The sequence below is a fragment of the Chrysochloris asiatica genome, unplaced genomic scaffold (genome assembly GCF_000296735.1).
Source record: "Chrysochloris asiatica unplaced genomic scaffold, ChrAsi1.0 scaffold00214, whole genome shotgun sequence".
Taxonomy (NCBI): domain Eukaryota; kingdom Metazoa; phylum Chordata; class Mammalia; order Afrosoricida; family Chrysochloridae; genus Chrysochloris; species Chrysochloris asiatica.
Window position 1 is genome coordinate 3867675 of NW_006408732.1, and position 19048 is coordinate 3886722.

Below are 19048 nucleotides of genomic sequence, written 5' to 3' on the forward strand. Positions count from 1 at the left end.
TCTTGTCTCCATTTATCATGATTATTGATCCAGTTGTGAGGATTTTTACGTTCTTTATACTGAGTTGCAATACAAACTGAAGGCTTTTATCTTCATCAATAAGTAGTTTAAGTCCTCTTCACTTTCAGTGAGCAAAGTTGCATCATCTGCACATTACAGGTTATAAATTAGTCTTCCTCCAATCCTGGTGCCACATTCTTCTTATAACCCTTTTTCTCTGTTTATTTGCTTAGTATACAGACTAAATAACTGCAGTGAAAGAATACAGCCCTAGGGCACACCTTTCCTAATTTTAAATCATTCCGTTTCTCCTTGTTTTCTTCCAACAACTACCTCTTCGTCTATATACAGGTTTCTCATGAGCGCAATTAAATGGTCTGGAATACCCATTGTTCAGAATGCTATCCATACCTTGTTATGACCCACAGTCAAAAACAATTGCATATTCAATAAAGCACAAGTAAACATTTTTCTCGTACTCTCTGCTTTCAGCCATGATTCATCTGATGTAGCAATAATATTCCTAGTTTCACGTCCTCTTTTGGAATCCATCTTGAATTTCTCTACCTGGTTGACGTTTTCTGTCAATGTTTTGTTGCAACCATTTTTAAATTATCTTCGGCAAAGTTTTACTTTTATTTAATATTAATGATATTGTCCAACGATTTCTGCATTTTGTTGGGTCACCTGTCTTCGGAATAGGCACAATTATGGATCTCTTCCAATCAGTTGGCCAGGTAGCCGTCTTCCAAATTTCCTGACATAGATGAGTGAAAGTCTTCAGTGCTGCATCAGTTTTGTTGAATAAGTTCAATTTGCACTCTGTCAATTCCTCGAACCTTGTTTTTTCACCAATGCCTTCAGTGCAGATTGGACTACTTCCTTCAGTACCATCGGTTCTTGATGGTATGCTACCTCTTGAAATGGTTAAATATCGACCATTTCTTTTTGGTACAATGATTTTGAGTCTTTCTTTTTTTTTTTTTTTTAACTTTTTATTGTGAATTGAGTGAAGGTTTACAGACAAGATCATCAGTTTTACATTCAACAACATCATACACTTTGCTTCATCTCAATGATTGTAATCCCCTCCATGCAACAATAGTTATCCCACTTCTTCCCTGTAGTTCCTATTTGCATTCCATCTGTTCTCAACTTTGTCCTTAGGAAAATGTTGCCCTTCTGACTTTGAATGATTGACCATTCCATGGTGAGCATACCTCCCTAGTGTTGTTTTCGCCACTATATACCTATTTACTGCTTGGCTGAAAATTGCGTCATAAGTTGAGTTCTTTTTCAGATCTGAAGTGTGGTTGAGTGTCACAGTCTCAGGTTTCTCCAGTCTCTTTCTGACCAGTGAACCTGGTCTTTTTACAAAAATTATTATTATTAAATAATTTTGAGTTTTGCCCTACATTTTTTTCTTCTCTATCGGGGACCCTCTAATGCAGGGGTGGGGAATATATGGCCCATAGGCCATAGAAGCCGTGAAACCTTGTGGTCTGGTCCCGCCAAGGCAACTGCAGACAGGACTTGAAATTCAATACATTTAGGATCCTTTTTCATATAACGTAGATAAATTGATATTAAGTGATTTTATAAATATCTAAATGGTCATTGACAGAAAAAAGTTTCCCTACCTTTCTTCTAGTGTGATTCCTTTCAAAGCAGTTCCTTTCAACTTCTTATGATGCTTTCTGTATCATTCAGTGTTTTGCCCATTATTGTTGTTAAGTATCATCGAGTCAGTTCTGTCTCATAGTGACACAGTAAAGGGTTTCCAAGGAGCAGCTTGTGGATTTGAACTGCTAACTTTGTGGTTTGCAGTACAGGGCTGATCTGTGTCACACCAGGAATCTATTTTTTTCATAAGTCCTTCAATATTGCAAGTCAAGGTTTGAATTTTTTCTTTCAGCTTGAGAAGTGCAGAGCTTGTTCCTCCATTTTGGTTTCTAATGACAGTTTTTTACACATATCTATAATATCTGACTTGGTCTTCTTGAGCTGTCCTTTGACATTTTCTGTTCAGCTCTTTATCTCCTCATTTCTTGCATTTTCTTTAGCATCTCTACACTGGACAGAAAATTTCAGTCTCTTCTGATATCCATTTTAATCATTTCACTATTCCTCTCTTTTTTAATGACCTTTTGCTTTCTTCCTGTATGATGCTCTTGATGTCATCCCACAGCTCTGCTAGTCTTCGGTCATTAGTGTCTAATGCATTAAATCTATTCTTGACATTGTCTCTAAGTTCAGGTGGGATATGTTCAAGTTAATAATTTTGCTTTTGTGGACTTGTTTTAATTTTCTTCAGCTTTAGCCTGAACTTGCATATGAGCAATTGATGGTCTGTTCCAATATTGCCCTGGCCTTATTTTGATTGATGATACTGAGCTTTTCCATCATCTCGACCACAGATGGGAGTCAATTTGATTTTTCTGTGTTCCATCTTGTGATTTCCAGATGTATAGTCATCTTTTATGTTGTTTATAGAAGGTATTTGCAATGGTCTAGCAAATTTCTATCATTAGATCTCTAGCAGCATTTCTATTACCAATGCCATGTTTTCTAACTACTGATCCTTCATCTTTGTTTCCAATCCTTGCATTTCAATTACCAGTAGCAATCACTACATACTGATGCATGTTTGATCAATTTCACACTAAAGATTGCATGTTTGATCAATTTCATTATCACTGGCTTTAGTGGTTGGTGGGTAAATTTGAATAAAAGGGGTATTAACTGGTCTTTGTAAGCATATTGACATTATCTTGTTACAGACATTATTGTACTTCAAGATAGATCTTGAAATGTTCTTTTTGATAATGAATGCAACACCATTCCTCTTCAATTGTCACCTGCCAGCACTATATCTGACATCACTCTGGTGCTGTTCATAATGTTTTCACCATCCAGCACTGTATCTGACAATGTTCTGCTGCTATTTATAATGTTTTCAGGGGCTAAATTTTCAGAAGTAGTCTGTCTCTCCTTCTTCCTAGTCTGTCTTTTTCTGGAATTTAGTTAAAACCTGTCTACCACGAGTGACCCTACTGATATCTAAAATACCAGTGGCATAGTTTCAAGCATCACAGCAACACACAAGCCACCAGAGTATGATAAAGTGACAGATGAGTGATAGAAATTAGTCGTTGGTCTTGCAAATTTTTATCATGTGATCTCCAGTATAATTTCTTTCATCAAGGTCATATTTTCCATCTACTCACCTTTCTCTTTGTTTCTAGTCTTTGCATTCTAATCACCAGTAAATATTAATACATCTTGATAGCATGGTTGATTGATTTTGTACTGAAGAAGTTGGCAAAGTTCTTCAATTTCATCAAAACTTGCTTTAGTGATTGCTGTACATTTGAATAAATGTGGTATTTAACAGGTCTTCTTGTAAGTGTATGGATATTATCCTATCACAGACAGCATTGTATTTCAGCTAGATCTTGAAAATTTCTTTTTGATGATGAATGCAACACCATTCCTCTTCATTTTGTCATTCCCAGCATAGTAATCCACAGGATTTTCAGATTCAAAATGACCAGTACCAGACCATTTCAGTTCACTAATGCCTAGGATATTGATCTTTCTGTGTTCTGTTTGATTTCTGACAACTTCTAGTTTTCCTAGATTCATATTTTGTACATTCCACATTCTGTTTCTTCTCATTTTGAGTTGTGTCCCATCAGCAACAGATCCCTAAAGCTTTTCTCCAATCATGTAATTAAGGTCAACTTACTTTAAGGAGGCAGTTCTTCCCCAGTCGTATTGTGAGTGCCTTCCAACCTGGGGGGGGCTCATCTTCTGGTATTGAATCTTCCAATGTTCTGATGCTATTTGTAAGGTTTTCAGTGAAAATCTGGCCATAATAGATGACCCTGCTGGTATTAAAATACGGGTAGCATAGCTTCCAGCATCTCAGCATCATGTAATCCACAAAAGTCTGACAAACTGACAGAGGAATGATGGATTCATATAAGAATACTATAATGTATTACACTATCAAATAAAATGTAATGAATATTACATTTAAGCAATTTATAACTGTATTACATGCCATTCTATGATTAAATTTGATAATGAGCATTATAAGGATTCTGTATGAGCTGACACAGGAGGATGTCCAGGGGTGGTAACACTCTGAGCTACCACACTGGGGTGGTACAAACCTATATAATATGACAGTGTCTTCTTGTCTCTGTCATTAGCTGCAGTGTTACTCTAATCACTCTGTGCTGCGGCCACCAAGAAAGGAGGAGGGGGAGTTCCAAAAGACAGTTGTTTTTCTCTTCTTTAGAGAAAAGTGCTTGCCATCAAAGGTGCTGTAAAATAAACTCTCAGTGGCACACACACAAATCTCCAATGTGCTGAAGTGGTCTTCAGAGAGTTCAGGGTATTTCTGGGAATGTATGGGGAAAAGAGCCCAGTGCAATCTCAGAGCATTTCCAGACCTGATTTCACAGACAACACTTGTGCTGTGTTGAAAATGGAACAGACTGTGGGATGGCAAAAAGGTGTCCCAGAGATACAGGATGAGTGACAGGAAATATATCAATTAATACACTTAATACTCAGGTAAGGGTGGAAACAATTGGTGGTTGCACTCAGTTTCCCAAAGGAATCATGGGCAACTCAATTAACCTCTTTCTGCCACATCCTCATCACTTATAAATTGAGTACACCAACCAACCAAGCAGAGATTGCAGAGGTATATGCTAATAAATATGAATAGACAGCTATATGTATGATACCAAATAATATGCTAACTAGCATCAAATCAAGGGACTTAATAGTTCCATCCAGTTCTTTCACATGAGTACACAATGAAATAATTCCAGAGAGATTAGCTTCTAATCTTTTATAAAAAGTGTCTGCATAAAGGCATTCTAGAAAACACCTCTTTGTCACAGGATTCTTCCTTAATGTTGAAAACGTCTCAATCCATTAGTGTGCTGAGTTTCTCCTCTCTGTGTGTGGAAAGGACACTAGCAGCTGTACTAATTCTTTTTTTTTTTTCCCCTTAAGGTTTTATTGTGGATTGAGTAAAAGTTTACAGGGCAGTTCATCAGTTTTACATTCAACAAATCACACACCTTGTTTCATTACAATGATTACAATCTCCTACATGTACTGTCAGTTAACAGTATTTCTCTCTATCCACTTCAGGTCTTTTTTTTTTAAACACTCAGGCATATAGAATAATTTACACCACCAAAGTGCACATTCTGCAAGTCTGCCTCCTGGACACCAGCTCTCAGTCTCTCTCTTCCCATGAATCTAGAGTCCTCAGCTGCTTCCTCTCTCCATGTCCCCATCTGTACCTCCATCTCTGGTGTTGCTGCTTATCTGGATAAGGTCTCACATTCCGCTTGTACTCTTCTCCCCTGATGGTCCTAGGGTCCTTTGTTTCTGGACTGTAAGATTAACTACTCCCCTGTTTTTGTTATAAAACTTCTACCTTTACAATTGTGACAGTTGCAGTACTGTTGAATCATAAGAACCTTATCTCCATCTCTTTTAACCAGACCCATCTAGACAAGATAGAAACTATTCAGTGGGGACTCTTTTTTTCACCCACACACTATTAAACTAAACTCCCCCTTGAAACCTTGTGAGCAAGTCACTTCGCGCCTTTATCACCCTCTCATTTTAGGTAGCCAACATTGTACTAATTCTTACTGGGTGGGCTGCACCTTATCAGAGATGTAGAGTCGCATTAAGGGTTAAGGGTATGGATTTGGGAGTCATGCCTTTGGAGTAACATGACTTTGAGTGAGTTACAACCTTATCTGTTGAGCCTCAGTTTCTTATCCTATAAAATAGTTGTGGCATTGTCCCCAAAAGGCTCTTCTAATCAGAACTAAGTGAGAAAAATAAGTAGGGCACTTCTCACAGTGCCTGCCTTATGGTAGATACCAAATAGATAAATTACAGTTTTGTAATAATAACATTACAGAATTTATTCATGAATTGTCTATTTGCTAATTTGCCTATTTGATAACACTTATGTATAAACTCAAATCAGTACTGACAGCATTTTCTTCGTTATTCATTGATAAGCTCAGAATGGGAAAAAAAACAACAAATGAGTTCCTTGAGCATGAACAAGATTGTTCATGTTCACTGTTCCTAAGTCAGTGTTCCTGGTGATTCTCTGGTAGTGCTGTGCTTAAGTACCTGGCAACCAACTGAAAAGTCAGTGGTTCAAACCTACCAGCCACTCTGTGGTAGGACTATGTGGTTGCCTGCCTCTATAGTTTATAGCCTTAGAAACTATGAGGCAGTTTGACTCTTATCTTTCAGGGTCATTGTGAGTCCATGGCAATGGGTTCAGTTTTTGTTTCTTTGAGTGACTTGTAACTGCTACAAATAGTAAGATTCAACTATATTTTCTAGGCTTACTAATGTTGGTTACTCTGATTTTTACTTAGCTTTCTAATTTTTAAGATGTTAATCAACATTTTTTCTTTCGCCTTTGAACCCTCACCAAATTTTTTCTATTTTTATTTTTTCATATAGGACATGAAATTGAAGATAAGGGCTAACTATGCTGAGTTATGGAAAGATTACGTTTTACTTTCTCCTGGAGTCATTCTGCTAAAGGCAAAACTCAAGACATGGAATAATTTGCTAAGTTTTCTGGCTTTTCCAGTTTTAATCTGTATGCATAGAGGCCAAGGGTCTCACATAGCATTTCTATGAATTCTTCTAAAGACCAGTGATCTTGCAGGTTCTCGGTGGTGAAAACAGTTGGTGCTCAGCAACTAACTGAAAGGCTGGTGGTTCCAATCTACTCAGCGGTACAACAGAAGCAATGCCTGGCAATAGACTTCCATGAGGTTAACTGAAAACCTTATGGAGAACATAGTTCTACTTTAACCTCCATGGAGTCACCGTGAGTAAGAATCAAATAAACAGCAGTGGGTTTTAATGTCTCCATGATCCAGACTAATACCTCTAGAAATACATTACAAGGTTGTGTAAAACTATGTAGGCTAGTTTCAGAGACTCCCATAAATTGAAAATCACTTACATAGCACTGCATGGCCAACAAATATATAAATCAAAGGTATGTGTCTATGTTTCCATTCTCCTTCTATTTTCTCCTTAAACTTTGCTTATTTTAAAAGCATGGGGGCTCCTACAGCAATTATTTGTAGTGGGTAATTTGGAGCTTGGCTGATAGCAGAAATAGCCTGAGGTAGCTTGTCTGGAAACATAAACTCACTGTAGTGATTTGAGAAGCAATTAGAGTGGATACACAATCATCTTCACTACCCTCTACCCAGCATCTGAGGGCCCCTCAAGCAGGGAGATACATTGCCCTCTGAGATAGACTCAGAGCTTGAAAGGGCAAGTAGTATGTGTCTTGAAAAGCAAAAAAAAACTCTTAACATCAGCAAAGATTCCCATATCCCACTAGTGGTGTAGAAACAGAGCCCTCAGACTTTAAGGGATCACAGAGAGTTTGGGTAATATACTTATGGGATATGGCCAGAATGACCAGAGTAGGGACTCTTTAAACCCCCTAGAGTCTGGCATCTCCCCAGGAGATGGAGGACACCCCCAATAATGTTCCTGGACACCTGAGTATAAAGACTAAGATTTATACCCTTTATGAATGGGGTTTTAAAAAAAGCCAACCCTTAACCTTCTTTGACTCTGGCAACAAACCAGTGTCAAAGGTTGTTATTACTGTTGTTAAGTGCCATAGAGTCAGTTCCAATTCACAGCAACCCTGTATAGGGTTTCCGAGGCTATACATCTTTGCAGGAGCAGAAAGTTTCGTATTTCTTCTGCAGAACAGCTGGTGGGCTTGAACCACTGACCTTATGCTTGCAGTACAGTGCAAGTCCTATGGAGCCACTGTACTCCTAGTGTGAAAAGTATCTATCCCTATGTATTGCTGTGGTTGGGAGCATGGTTCAAGCCCACCAGTCACTCCAAGGGAGAACAATGAGGTTTTCTGTCTCCGCCAAGATTTAAAGCCTTGGAAACCCTGTACAGGGTCGCTAAGAGTCGGAACCAGTTTGACGGCACTTAATAACAATAACAACAATGCTGAGGGTGTAAAGGCTCAAGAGACGTTAAGTGTCTTTCCTGGGGTCTCTGAATTCCAGTTCTGTGTAGGTCCCACTGTGCTACATTACTCCTTTGAAAATTTTAACCTAACTATAAAATCCAGTATTTCCTAATTGTGGTATAGTCTACTACAAAACTAAAGCTTGTGGTATACATAATTGATCTGTACCATGTTGCTTCTGTGAAGATTTAATGGCCTACCAACTCAAAGGCACTTAGAATTATGTTGCAAAATAAAGACCCAAAATCATGCACAGGAAGAAAGACTCAAAAACTCCATACTGCAAAATGATAAAGGGTCTTTGGGATTAGGTTATGGGTGTTGGGCACATTTATTCTTATATATCCAAAATTTCATTAATGAGCATATGTTCTGTTTACAGTGAAAAATATAAAACTAATGTATAATTTACTAAAAATAAAATTTATAAAGATTACAAACTGTTCACAGAAAAATTCCATTATCTTTTAATTCCATTTTCCCATGAACTTTTGAAGCCTCCACATATATCCATTTGTTTGTTTGTTTTTAGGCACTTGAGTGTCAGACAATTCACATACCAGCAAGGGGAAGAGAGAAATCTGTCGTACCTCTCAGGAATGTATACCCTTTCCTTTCATCTCCTCTACTACCCATGGGTGATTGTGACTATTCAGTGGTAATTCAGAAGGACATCAATTCTCTGTACACAAAACACCAAGCCAGTGGCAGGAATCACTTCTAAATTTTGGCAGAAGCCCAGATTTTGCTTGGAATGGATACATTAACTTTTCGGATGGCTAATTAAAAGAAATAATAAACAGAATTCCACAACAGGCTCTAATTCTACAAATGAAAATGACTTTAGGAACAACATAGAACAATACTAATCAGTGAAAGCAAAGGAAGTGTAGTTTTAATTTTCATGCAATGCCATCTTTCTTAGACAGCCATACTAGTCTCTGAAAAAAAAAAAAATCCTGTTTGGAACTTCTGGGAGTATAAAACTTTCAGGATACTGGAAGTGAGAAAGACCAGCCCTTTAAGATCATCTTTTATTTACAACCTTGTTCACTGAAAGATAAAAAAAACTTGAAAACATTACTAATGAAGATCAAAGACTGCAGCTTTCAGGATGCATCACATCTCAACATAAAGAAAACAAAAATCCTCCCAACTAGACCAACATATGATAGATAAATAGAGACAATTTTGAAGCTGTCAATTATTTGATCTTACTTGGATTCATAATCAACATCCACGGAAGCAGCAGTCAAGAAATCAAATAATGTATCGCACTAGGCAAATCTGCTGCAAAAGACCTCTTTAAAATGTTAAAAAGCAAAGATGTCATCTTGAAAACTAAGGTGCACCTGACAAGTCATGGTATTGTCAAAAACCTCTCATTCATGGGGAAGTTTGACGTAAATAAGGAAGAGTGAAGAAAAAATAATGCATTTCAATAATGGTGTGAAGGATATTGAAAATACCATGACTGCCAGAAGAATCAGCAAATCTGTCTTGAAGAAGAACAGTCAGAATATTCCATAGAAGGGAGATTGGCAAGATTTAGTCTTATGTACTTTGGACATGTTATAAGGACGGACAAGTTCCTGGAGAAGGACAATGTGCTTAGTAAAGTAGAAGGTCAGCAAAAAAGAGGAAAACCCTTCATGGCATACATGACCTGACACAATGGTTGCAACATGGATTAGAACACAGCAATGATTGTGAGGATGGCCCAGGCCAGATGGATACCTAACATATAGCAGCTATGGTACATGCCTTGGTGCCACTTAAATGGGAGAGGGCACCACTAAGCACTTTCCATTGCCAGCTTTGAGGGATAATTTGGCAAGTTAAAACAAAGCCTTCCATATTTGTGTACTCTGCTGAAGGATAAGCACTGGGAAGCTAATTAAAAGGCTAGGAGTTCAAACCTAACCAAACGGCTAGGGAGAAAGATGAGGCTTTACGCTCCAGTAAAGATTTATACTTTCAAAAATCCTATAAAGGGTCCTTATGACTCAATAGCATGAGGTTTGGTTTGGCTTTATAGATATATAAGTCAAGTTAGACTATGTGATCTTGCTCTGTTGACTGTAGAATGAGAAGAAACTAAAAAAAAACAAACATAAAACCAACTTTGGGAACAATATAGAACACTATTCATCAGTGAAATCAAGGAAGGTACAGTTTTATTTTTCATGTAATGCCATAATGTGCTAAGTAAAAGATTAACAAACCTGACTTGTATTTTTGAATTGATCTGATGGTAAGTTTGGATAGGGGTACAATATCAGTGTTTGCTATTTTCAACAGATATGCCTCTGGGCATAAAACAGGGAGTGTTTTGTTCTATTGTACATAAGGGCCACTATGAGTTAGAACTCGATGGTATCTAATAACAACAACACTATTCACAACGTGGGAGCGGACATTGGGGGAGGCCACTATTTCGCATGTCAGTCTTCTGCTTCAAGCACAAGCATCCTAGAACCATTCTTATATAAAAATAAAGTTCTTCCTGGCTTTGCTCTCATCTCACAGGATCCCAAGAGGAAAGCCCAGACGCTACCTAATGTTTTCTCAAATTATTCTTACCTTCACACAATCCAGTATTCTCCAAGTAAAACTGGGCTCTACACTGGGGCAGACATTCGCCAGAGGGTGCATTTTCTCCAAATAGCTGCTGGATTTGCAATCCTTCCTCTGGCTTCTTACACTGGGTGCAGTGAGAGGGCTCTGGACCCACACAAGTCAGGCACGAGGAGTGGCAGGCTGCACATAAGAACAAAATGCAGAATACACGTCACAACCAAGGACAATTCTTCATTAAACCAAAACCATTTAAAAGAGTGCTCCAGATTCATCCTTCCAAAATATTCTTTTTCTAGTTTCTACATAAAGCACATATGCAATAATATAATATTCATGGGAGGCAAAATGAGGGTGATGTTAACTAATTCCATCTCTCAGGTCCCTTGAGTGCGTTAAGATCATGAAGCAAAAATAAAATTAAAAAAACAAAACAAACAAAAAACAGCTGTGTTAGAACTGCTATAACAAAAATACCACAAGTAAGTGGCTTTAACAAACAGAAATGTATTCCCTCACAGTTTAGAGGGCTAGAAGGTCGAATTCAAAACAGTGGCTCTGAGGACAGATCCTTGTCTCCTTTACGTATCTGTAGGTCCAGCTTCCTTGGAGAACTCCAGATATCTTGGAATCAATCTTCCTCTGGATCACAGTGCAGGGACCTCAGCTGCAAAGAACACACTCCACTCCAGGCTCCTTCATCTTGGTGGTAGCAGGTCTCACTCTCTCTGTTTGGTCTCTCTCCTTTTATCACTTGTAAAGTCCAAAGTGTTGCATGCCACACACTTGGGAATCTCCCATAAATCAGAGCAGGGTGGTAGCAGGATTAAGGGTGTCATACTGCAGTTCAAACCCACCAACTGCTCCTTGGAAAGCCCTTACATGAGGTCGTTATGAGTCAGAATTGACTTGACGGTACTTAAGAAAAACAACAACATCCTACCTTTAGAATCCTGGTGTGTTGCTGTAGGATAAACCCTGGACCACAAGGTCGGTTTGAACCACAAGGTCAGTGGTTCAAACTCACCAGTTGCTTGCTACTCATTACTCGGAAACCCTATGCAGGGTCACTATGAGTCAGAGCTGACTCAAAAGCACTTAACAGTAACAATTATCCCCTTTAATCTTTTTATTTATTTCTCACATCAAATCACACCATGATGGAGAACTACATCTCAACTGTCAAACCACTGAGAATCCTGGTTCAGTAAAGTTGACACAAAACTTTAACTATCATACTAGCAAGCTGGACAATATTGGTTTAGTCCTTAAGAGAAACACAATCAGTGAAGGACAATTTACCTAATTTTTTATGGAAGATTTTAAGAAGCACTCATATGAAGGACATAACTATACCTTTAGCATAAATGGCTCTTGTGTTACTTCTGCCCATTATCTACCACCCATTACCTAAGGGTCTACACGGAGTCCTGGTGTGGCGCTGCGGGCTACAGCGCTGGACTACATGTTCGTTTTGAATCCAAGGTCATCGATTCAAGCTCACCAGCTGCTCCTCAGAAATCCTATACGGGGTCGCTGTTAGTCGGAACCGACTCAGCATCATTAAACAATAATACACAGGGTCTACACAGAAAATTCCTCTTACAATTTAGGGGAAAAATACTTTTTCTAGGCCAGGAACTATTTGAGTGGCAATAAGAACTTCACAATCCATCATGATTTCTTGTTTTCACTGGGTACTTGTGAAAATCAGAGCCAAATATAGTATTCAAACTACCTCATGTCCACATTTCAATATGATTAACTCTCCTTTCCTTTAAATGCTCTAGATTTTATTTTTCAAATATTTATTGCATGAAACAAACATGTACCCCCATGTAAACTATCACTCAATTCACAATAAAAACTTTAAAACAGCTTTAAATACATTTTTTCTCAAACTCTTTTCTAAGGTGACCAACAATACAAATAAATAAAATTAATTTCTTTTAATTAAAACATTTGCTCTCAACGTTCTAGTTTCAAAAGACTCCAATGATACTGCCCTCCTCATAAATTCAAAGCTTTTTTTGGCAAACAGCAATTTTCCATTTTCCTTAGCCCAGAGGTATCACTAGTGATTCTCAGTTTGCTCAGCAGTATCATTAACGAAAAGAAGTTCTTCAGGGAAAAACAAAATGAAGGTGAAAAAAACAAAACAAAACAACATTAGCAATGTTTGGAGAGTGGAAAAAGGAGATGAGACTTTTGTTTCAATGTACACTAAAAGAAACAATACTGTCTTTAAGAATAGTCAGAAAAAAAACCAGAGGGAATAGAAGCAAATACTGTTGAATGGGAGTCCTGATGTGGCACTGTGGGTTAATGCTGCAGACTGCTAAGCCGTTTGAACTGCAAGGTCGGCGGTTCAAGCTCATCACCTGCTCCTAGGAAACCCCATATAGGGTCGTTATGAGTCAGAACCGACTCAATGACACTTAATAACAACTGTTGAATGATGTTGCATGGAGGAGATTATAATCATTGCAACAGAACAATGAATATAAAACCAATGTTCTCCCATGTAAACTATCACTGAATTCACAATAAAAACTTAAAAAAAGTCAGAAAATCCATGAATTTGGGAGAACCTTCACAAATACTCAAATGTGATTTTTTTCAGAATATCCTTTCTCGAAAATACTGTAATGAAAAAAAAGTTCACATAATGTATACCAGGGGGCTTCAAAAACTTCATGGAAAATGGAATTAAAAGATAATGGAATGTTTACAAGACATTTTTGAAGCCCCACCTCCCTCCTCTTGGTTGTGGTTGTGTGCCACAGAGTCAACTCATAGAGACCCTGTGGAGGGTTTCCGAAGCTGTATGTAAATCTTTACGGGAGCAGAAAGCCTCATCTTCCTCCTGCGGAAAGGCTGGTAGTTTGGAACTGCTGACCTTGAGATTAACAGCCCAACTTGTAACCTCAGAAACTGGATGCAGGGTTATGCATCAGAATCGACTTCAAGGCACATAACCACCACCACTGAGATGTTGTTGTTGTTGTAAGTGTCATCGAATCAGTTCCGACCCACAGCGACCTTGTATAGGGTTTCCATGGAACGACTGGTGAGCTTGAACCACCGACCTTGCAGTTCAAATGGCTTTGCAGTCTGGTGCATTAACACCATCAAGATACACTGGAGAAAAAAGTTGCGCTGAAAAGTAACGTCCTTGGAAAAAATTCAACCTTTGTCTTTATGATGTAAAAGTCTGTTAAGAGTGGCAATGGTGATGACAATACCTTTGCAGACCCCATGGTCAGGGTAGAAGTCCTCTCCACAACTGGCCAGACAGTGGTCTTGGCATAGCACATGAGGGTGGGGGCAGACTGTACAGTGAGAAGCCGTGGGTCCAGAGCAGCTGGCACACGAGTTATGACAAACTGAAGAAGAGAGTGAGAAGGAAGCCGAATAAGGCAGGTGACTAAAGAACCCACCTTCATGACTGGGTATCTTATGTTGTAGGAATCCTACCCCTCTAATTTCTAACCCCTGCTTCAGGAGTAACAGCCAAGTAAAGGGAAGAATGTTGGGGGCTGCTTCGATTGCCAGAAGTACCACACAACCCCCTTACTCATTTTGTACCCACAGTCTACTTGTTATTTATTCCAGGCTAGCTGCTGTTTCTGTAACTCTGACGTATGGTGACCACATGTGTATCAAAACAGAACTGTGCTCCATAGAGTTTTCAGTGGCTGAGATTTAGAAGCAGGCCACCAGGCTTTTCTTCCCAGCACCTCTGGGTGGACTGGAATAGTCAACCTTCCACTTAACTGCACAGAACACTATCTGCCTCACCCATGGCCTAGCCTATCTTTTCATTAATATTGGCATTGTTTTGTACACAATATCAATTTTCATTCTCCTAACAACCTTGTTGTTGTTGTTAAGTGTCATCGAGTCAGTTCCACCTCACAACAACCCTTAGTAGGGTTTCTGAGGAGCGGGAGGTGGGTTTGAACTGCTGACCTTGTACTGATTCTACAGCATCACACCAAGTAAATATTATTAACCACATTATGTAGATGAGAAGACTCAGGTCTTGAAAGGTTAAAAAAAAAATGTCCAAGACCAAAAAGCTTATGTTTGCAGATCTGGGATGTAGCCTTAGAACTATCTGGACCAAAAAACCCATACTATCTGAACAGGAAAGTGTGGAAGGTGTTGGGAGCAGTGGAAATTGCGTACAACTTGTCCACTCACTCATCTATGATAGCAATCAAGTCTGGGTCGTCCCAGGCCTAGGTTCCTTTGCATATACAAAGTGAGAGTTTGGACCAAATGATTATTTAAGATATTATCATCCTACCAGTCTAGGTTAAGAATTACTTTACAGACCCTAGGCACCACATACAACAATGACAGGAACCTAGAATTCCTGCTTTGGCCCAGAACTGTGACAATGGGACACCTCTAACTCTAGGAGATAAGTGGGTAAGACTCATGGGCTAGACTGGGAGACAGGAGTGAGAACAGGACTCTGGAGGGCAGCGGTCAGGACTTGGGAAGGGGAAGAGGAGCCAGGATGAAGGCCTGAGGGTGGGGAACTGGGGAAATAGGAAGAACACTGGGTGAGTACAGAGGCTGGCAGTGCCAGGGGAGGTTGACAAGGAGACAAGATAGGTCAGGACTAAGTGTCTTGCCACTGATAGTCATTAAATAGAAGCGAGAAAGTATGTATAAATTTCAGACAGGAGGGGTAATCACGAAATCCCAGCAGCGATAAGTTCTCAGAGTTCTCTGTAAGGAAAGATACAAGTCAAAAATACAGAAGTTGAAGGGTGCATTATAAAATCTCAAATGGAGTGTCTAATTATTTAGACTGTGTAAGTCGAAAAGACAGTAGTAACTAGCACATAAGAAAATTTTAATCGAGAAACCAGCTTTGCTAGTTGTCAAACAGGGTTTGCCTTTTATTTTATTTTTGAGCTGTGTTGTAGTTGCCAATATATGTATTTATAAATGTCATCTAAGGAATGATTCTGTCATATCTCTAATCATAGCTAGTGATGGTTTATAAGTACACAGGGCAGTATGAAAACCTTAAGTATATGTTTGACCTTTCAAGACACACAAATCATCTTTGATTATGACTGGTATGTGCAAGTCCTTCATGGAACCACTCAAATGCTCCAGCATCTACCCACATTTCCCACTGTATACAAAATACGCAGAGGTTCTACAATAAAATAATTATTCCTTCTAATGTAATATTTTCCCATCATCTACCCACATTTCCCACTGGATACAAAATACACAGAGGTTCTACAATAAAATAATTATTCCTTCTAATGTAATATTTTCCCCTCATACACCCAAATTTCCAAATGAGCTAGCCATAGAACCAAATACAAGGGGTTTTCAAAAAGGTCAGGGAAAGATAGCATTAAAAATTAAAGGAATTCTTCCACAAACTTCTCGAGGCCTCCTCAAAGAGACACACTTGAGTTAAGTACTTTTTTGTGTGTTTTACGTTAAGTACTTTTTGATGACGCTGGTTACTCATCTCTTACCTTTGCATCTGCCAGTGGCATCAGCATAGTGTCCACTGGGACATTCAGAAACACATTTGCCATCAATCAACACTGCCTTCTCAGAACAGGTAAGACATCTGGGACTATCGGGGCCACAGCTCTTACAGGACGGTTCACAAGCTGAGAAGGAGGAAAACTCATCAGAGAAAGGTAGTAGTGAGCAAAAGGAGCAGTGGTCCTAGTTTTAACAACATTCAGAGTTGGTATCCATATTGCAATCTTATTATCTGGTTGCTTGGCCGTATTTTGTTTCCACTCCACTCTTTCTGTTTTCACAGTTGAAGGAGAATTGAAGAATTAGTCACTGAACTCAGCATAACAAACATTCTGTGGTAAACTCAGCAATGCATCAAATTTAATACGGGATTTAAAGTGAAAATGGCCTTGAGTGTAGGGTTGGCAGATCTAGCAAATAAAAATATAGGATACGCAGACAAATTTAAATTTCAGAGAAGCAATGAATTTTTTTTTTTTTTTTAATATAAGTATACCTGAAATATTTTACCCTTTATTTTACCTGACAAACCTACTTGCTGGGAGAATTCAGAAATGCTGGATTCCACAAAGCAAAGTTAGACTATGAAAATTATGTGGAAGTTACTAACTTCACATAATCTTCTGTTCTTGTTGTTAAGTGCTGTCGAGTCGGTTCTGATCCATAGAGACCCTGTATAGGGTTTCTGAGGCTGTAAATCTTTACGGGAGCAAAAAGCCTCATCTTTCTCCCACAGAGCAGCTGGTAGTTCGAACTGCTGACCTTAAGGTTCACAGCCCGATTCGTAACCACTATACTACCAGTGTAAATTCACTTATTCATTCATTTACCCTAAAGTAATATTTATTAAGCTCTCTTCAGGTCATCTGCTAGAAGGTACCAGCAAACCAATTACCACTGTGTCAATGCTGACTCCATGTCTTGCACAGTAGAACTGTGCTCCATAGAGTTGTTATGGCTATGACCCTTCTGAAGCAAACTGCCAGGCCTTTCTTCTGAGGTACTTCTGAGTGGGTTTGAACTGCCAACCTTTCAGTTAGTAGCCGAAACTCCTGTACCAGATGGTAGAGATACAAAAAAACCCCCACACAAACCAATCAGCTGGTCTTTGTGTTAAGGGGCTTATTACCTAATAAATGTAGATAGGCATGTAAAATACTCAAAATATTAAAGGTATCAATCAGATAACTCTGTATGTTGTTGTTGTTAAATGCCGTCAAGTCAGTTCAGACTCATAGCGACCCTGTATGGTTCCTGAGGAGTGGCTAGTGAGCTCAAACTGTTAGCCTTGAGGTTCAAATAACTTTTCAGTCCAGTACATTAACCTACAGCACCACACCAGGACTCCAACTCTATATGTTTGTTGTTAAGTGCTGGTGAGTCGATTCCAACCCATAGTGACCCTGTATAGGGTTTCCAAGGAGCAGCTGGTGAGCTTGAATCACCAACCTTGCAGTTCAAACAACTTTGCAGTCTGACACATTATCCCACAGCATCACACCAGGACTCCCAACTCTATATAGGCACAGTGAAATTTTTGAAAAGGATATGTCAGGAATGGATTCACAGAAATGATCTTTGAGTATCTTCTTGAGAAGCAAGTGGGAGCATGCCATACTGATGAATGGGAAAAAACACTTCTGGCTGAAAACACCAAGAATCTGGGAAGACCCAGGAGTGCTCAAGAAACATGTAGTTCCATTGGGCTGAGAAGTGAGAGGGGTCAAAGCATGGAAAGTCTGGTGTGTCACACTATGTTCTTATTTTCTGGTAAGCTCCAGGAGCCTTGGTAAAGTTATAAACACTTTAGATGGATGTATTTGCACATTGGAGGGGCAGTTGGGAGGCCAGTTAGAACCCAATGCCAATGCTCACAGAACAAATTGATTATGGGTTGAATCAAGGCTGTAGAGCAAGTGATAGATTTGAGACATACTCAGGAGCAACTAATGAATTCTTGTAGCATAGTGGTTGTGAGTTGGGCTGCCCAATTTCAAGGTCAACAGTTTGAAACTACCAATGGTTCCACAGGAGAAAGATGACGCTTTCTGTTCCTCTAAAGATTTCCAGCCACGGAAACCCAATATAGGGTTGCTATGAGTTGGAACCCCAAGGAGCAACTAAAATTTGTATTAGAGCCCAGGATTCCTTTCTGCTACATTATTCTTTAGTTGGCTCATTCTACCTCTTTCAGCAAGTAAAGCTGAGAGACTTAGGGCAGGAGGCTTGCTTGAAGAGTGGAATGCCTCCAGACACTTACTTGTTGTTGTTGTTAAGTGCTGCTCAACTGGTTCTGACTCATAGTGACACTATAAAGAGTTTCCAAGGAGCAGCTGGTGAGTTTGAACCGCCGACCTTGTGGTTCAAACCAACCTTGCAGTCCAGTGCATTATCCTGAAGCATCATACCAAACACATAATTAGGGAAGCTAGATTTGCTGAGCCACAGAACTAGAGCCCAGTGCCTTCAGGCTGAGGCTTACGGTGGAGTTGTGTGTCCGATGGACATTAATCAATGGCCCTATAAGAACTCTGTAACATTGGCAGGGCACAGAGTGGCCTGCCTGTGGGCATGGGTGAGGATAGGCTGTCCTGATTGGAACAACTGTGCCCTGCATTGTAGCCTGTTAACTTCCCTAATATACATCCTACCCGTGAGTATGGTATCTGGGTGGCCATTACAATGAATTATCAAACCTAGTCAAGTAGAGACTCTGAAACTTGCTCTCCAACGTAGAGAAGCCAAAGCAAATGGAAAAATTGAAGAGGTGCAAGAGCTGAACAGGAAATTTCAAAGATCAGCTTGAGAAGATAAAGCCAAATACTATAATAAAATATGCAAAGATTT

General features: G+C 39.2%; 1 protein-coding gene across 1 annotated transcript in view; it reads right to left on the reverse strand.

The window, feature by feature from the left end:
• The window catches only part of FRAS1 (Fraser syndrome 1), a 797189-nt gene that overhangs the window by 381447 nt on the left and 396694 nt on the right, over positions 1 to 19048 (reverse strand). The window contains exons 16-18 of the mRNA XM_006872899.1: positions 16186 to 16326; positions 13915 to 14055; positions 10676 to 10852 (exon numbers count right to left, since the gene is read on the reverse strand). Coding sequence (XP_006872961.1) covers positions 10676 to 10852; positions 13915 to 14055; positions 16186 to 16326 — 459 coding nt within the window. The remainder of the gene's footprint in view (positions 1 to 10675; positions 10853 to 13914; positions 14056 to 16185; positions 16327 to 19048) is intronic.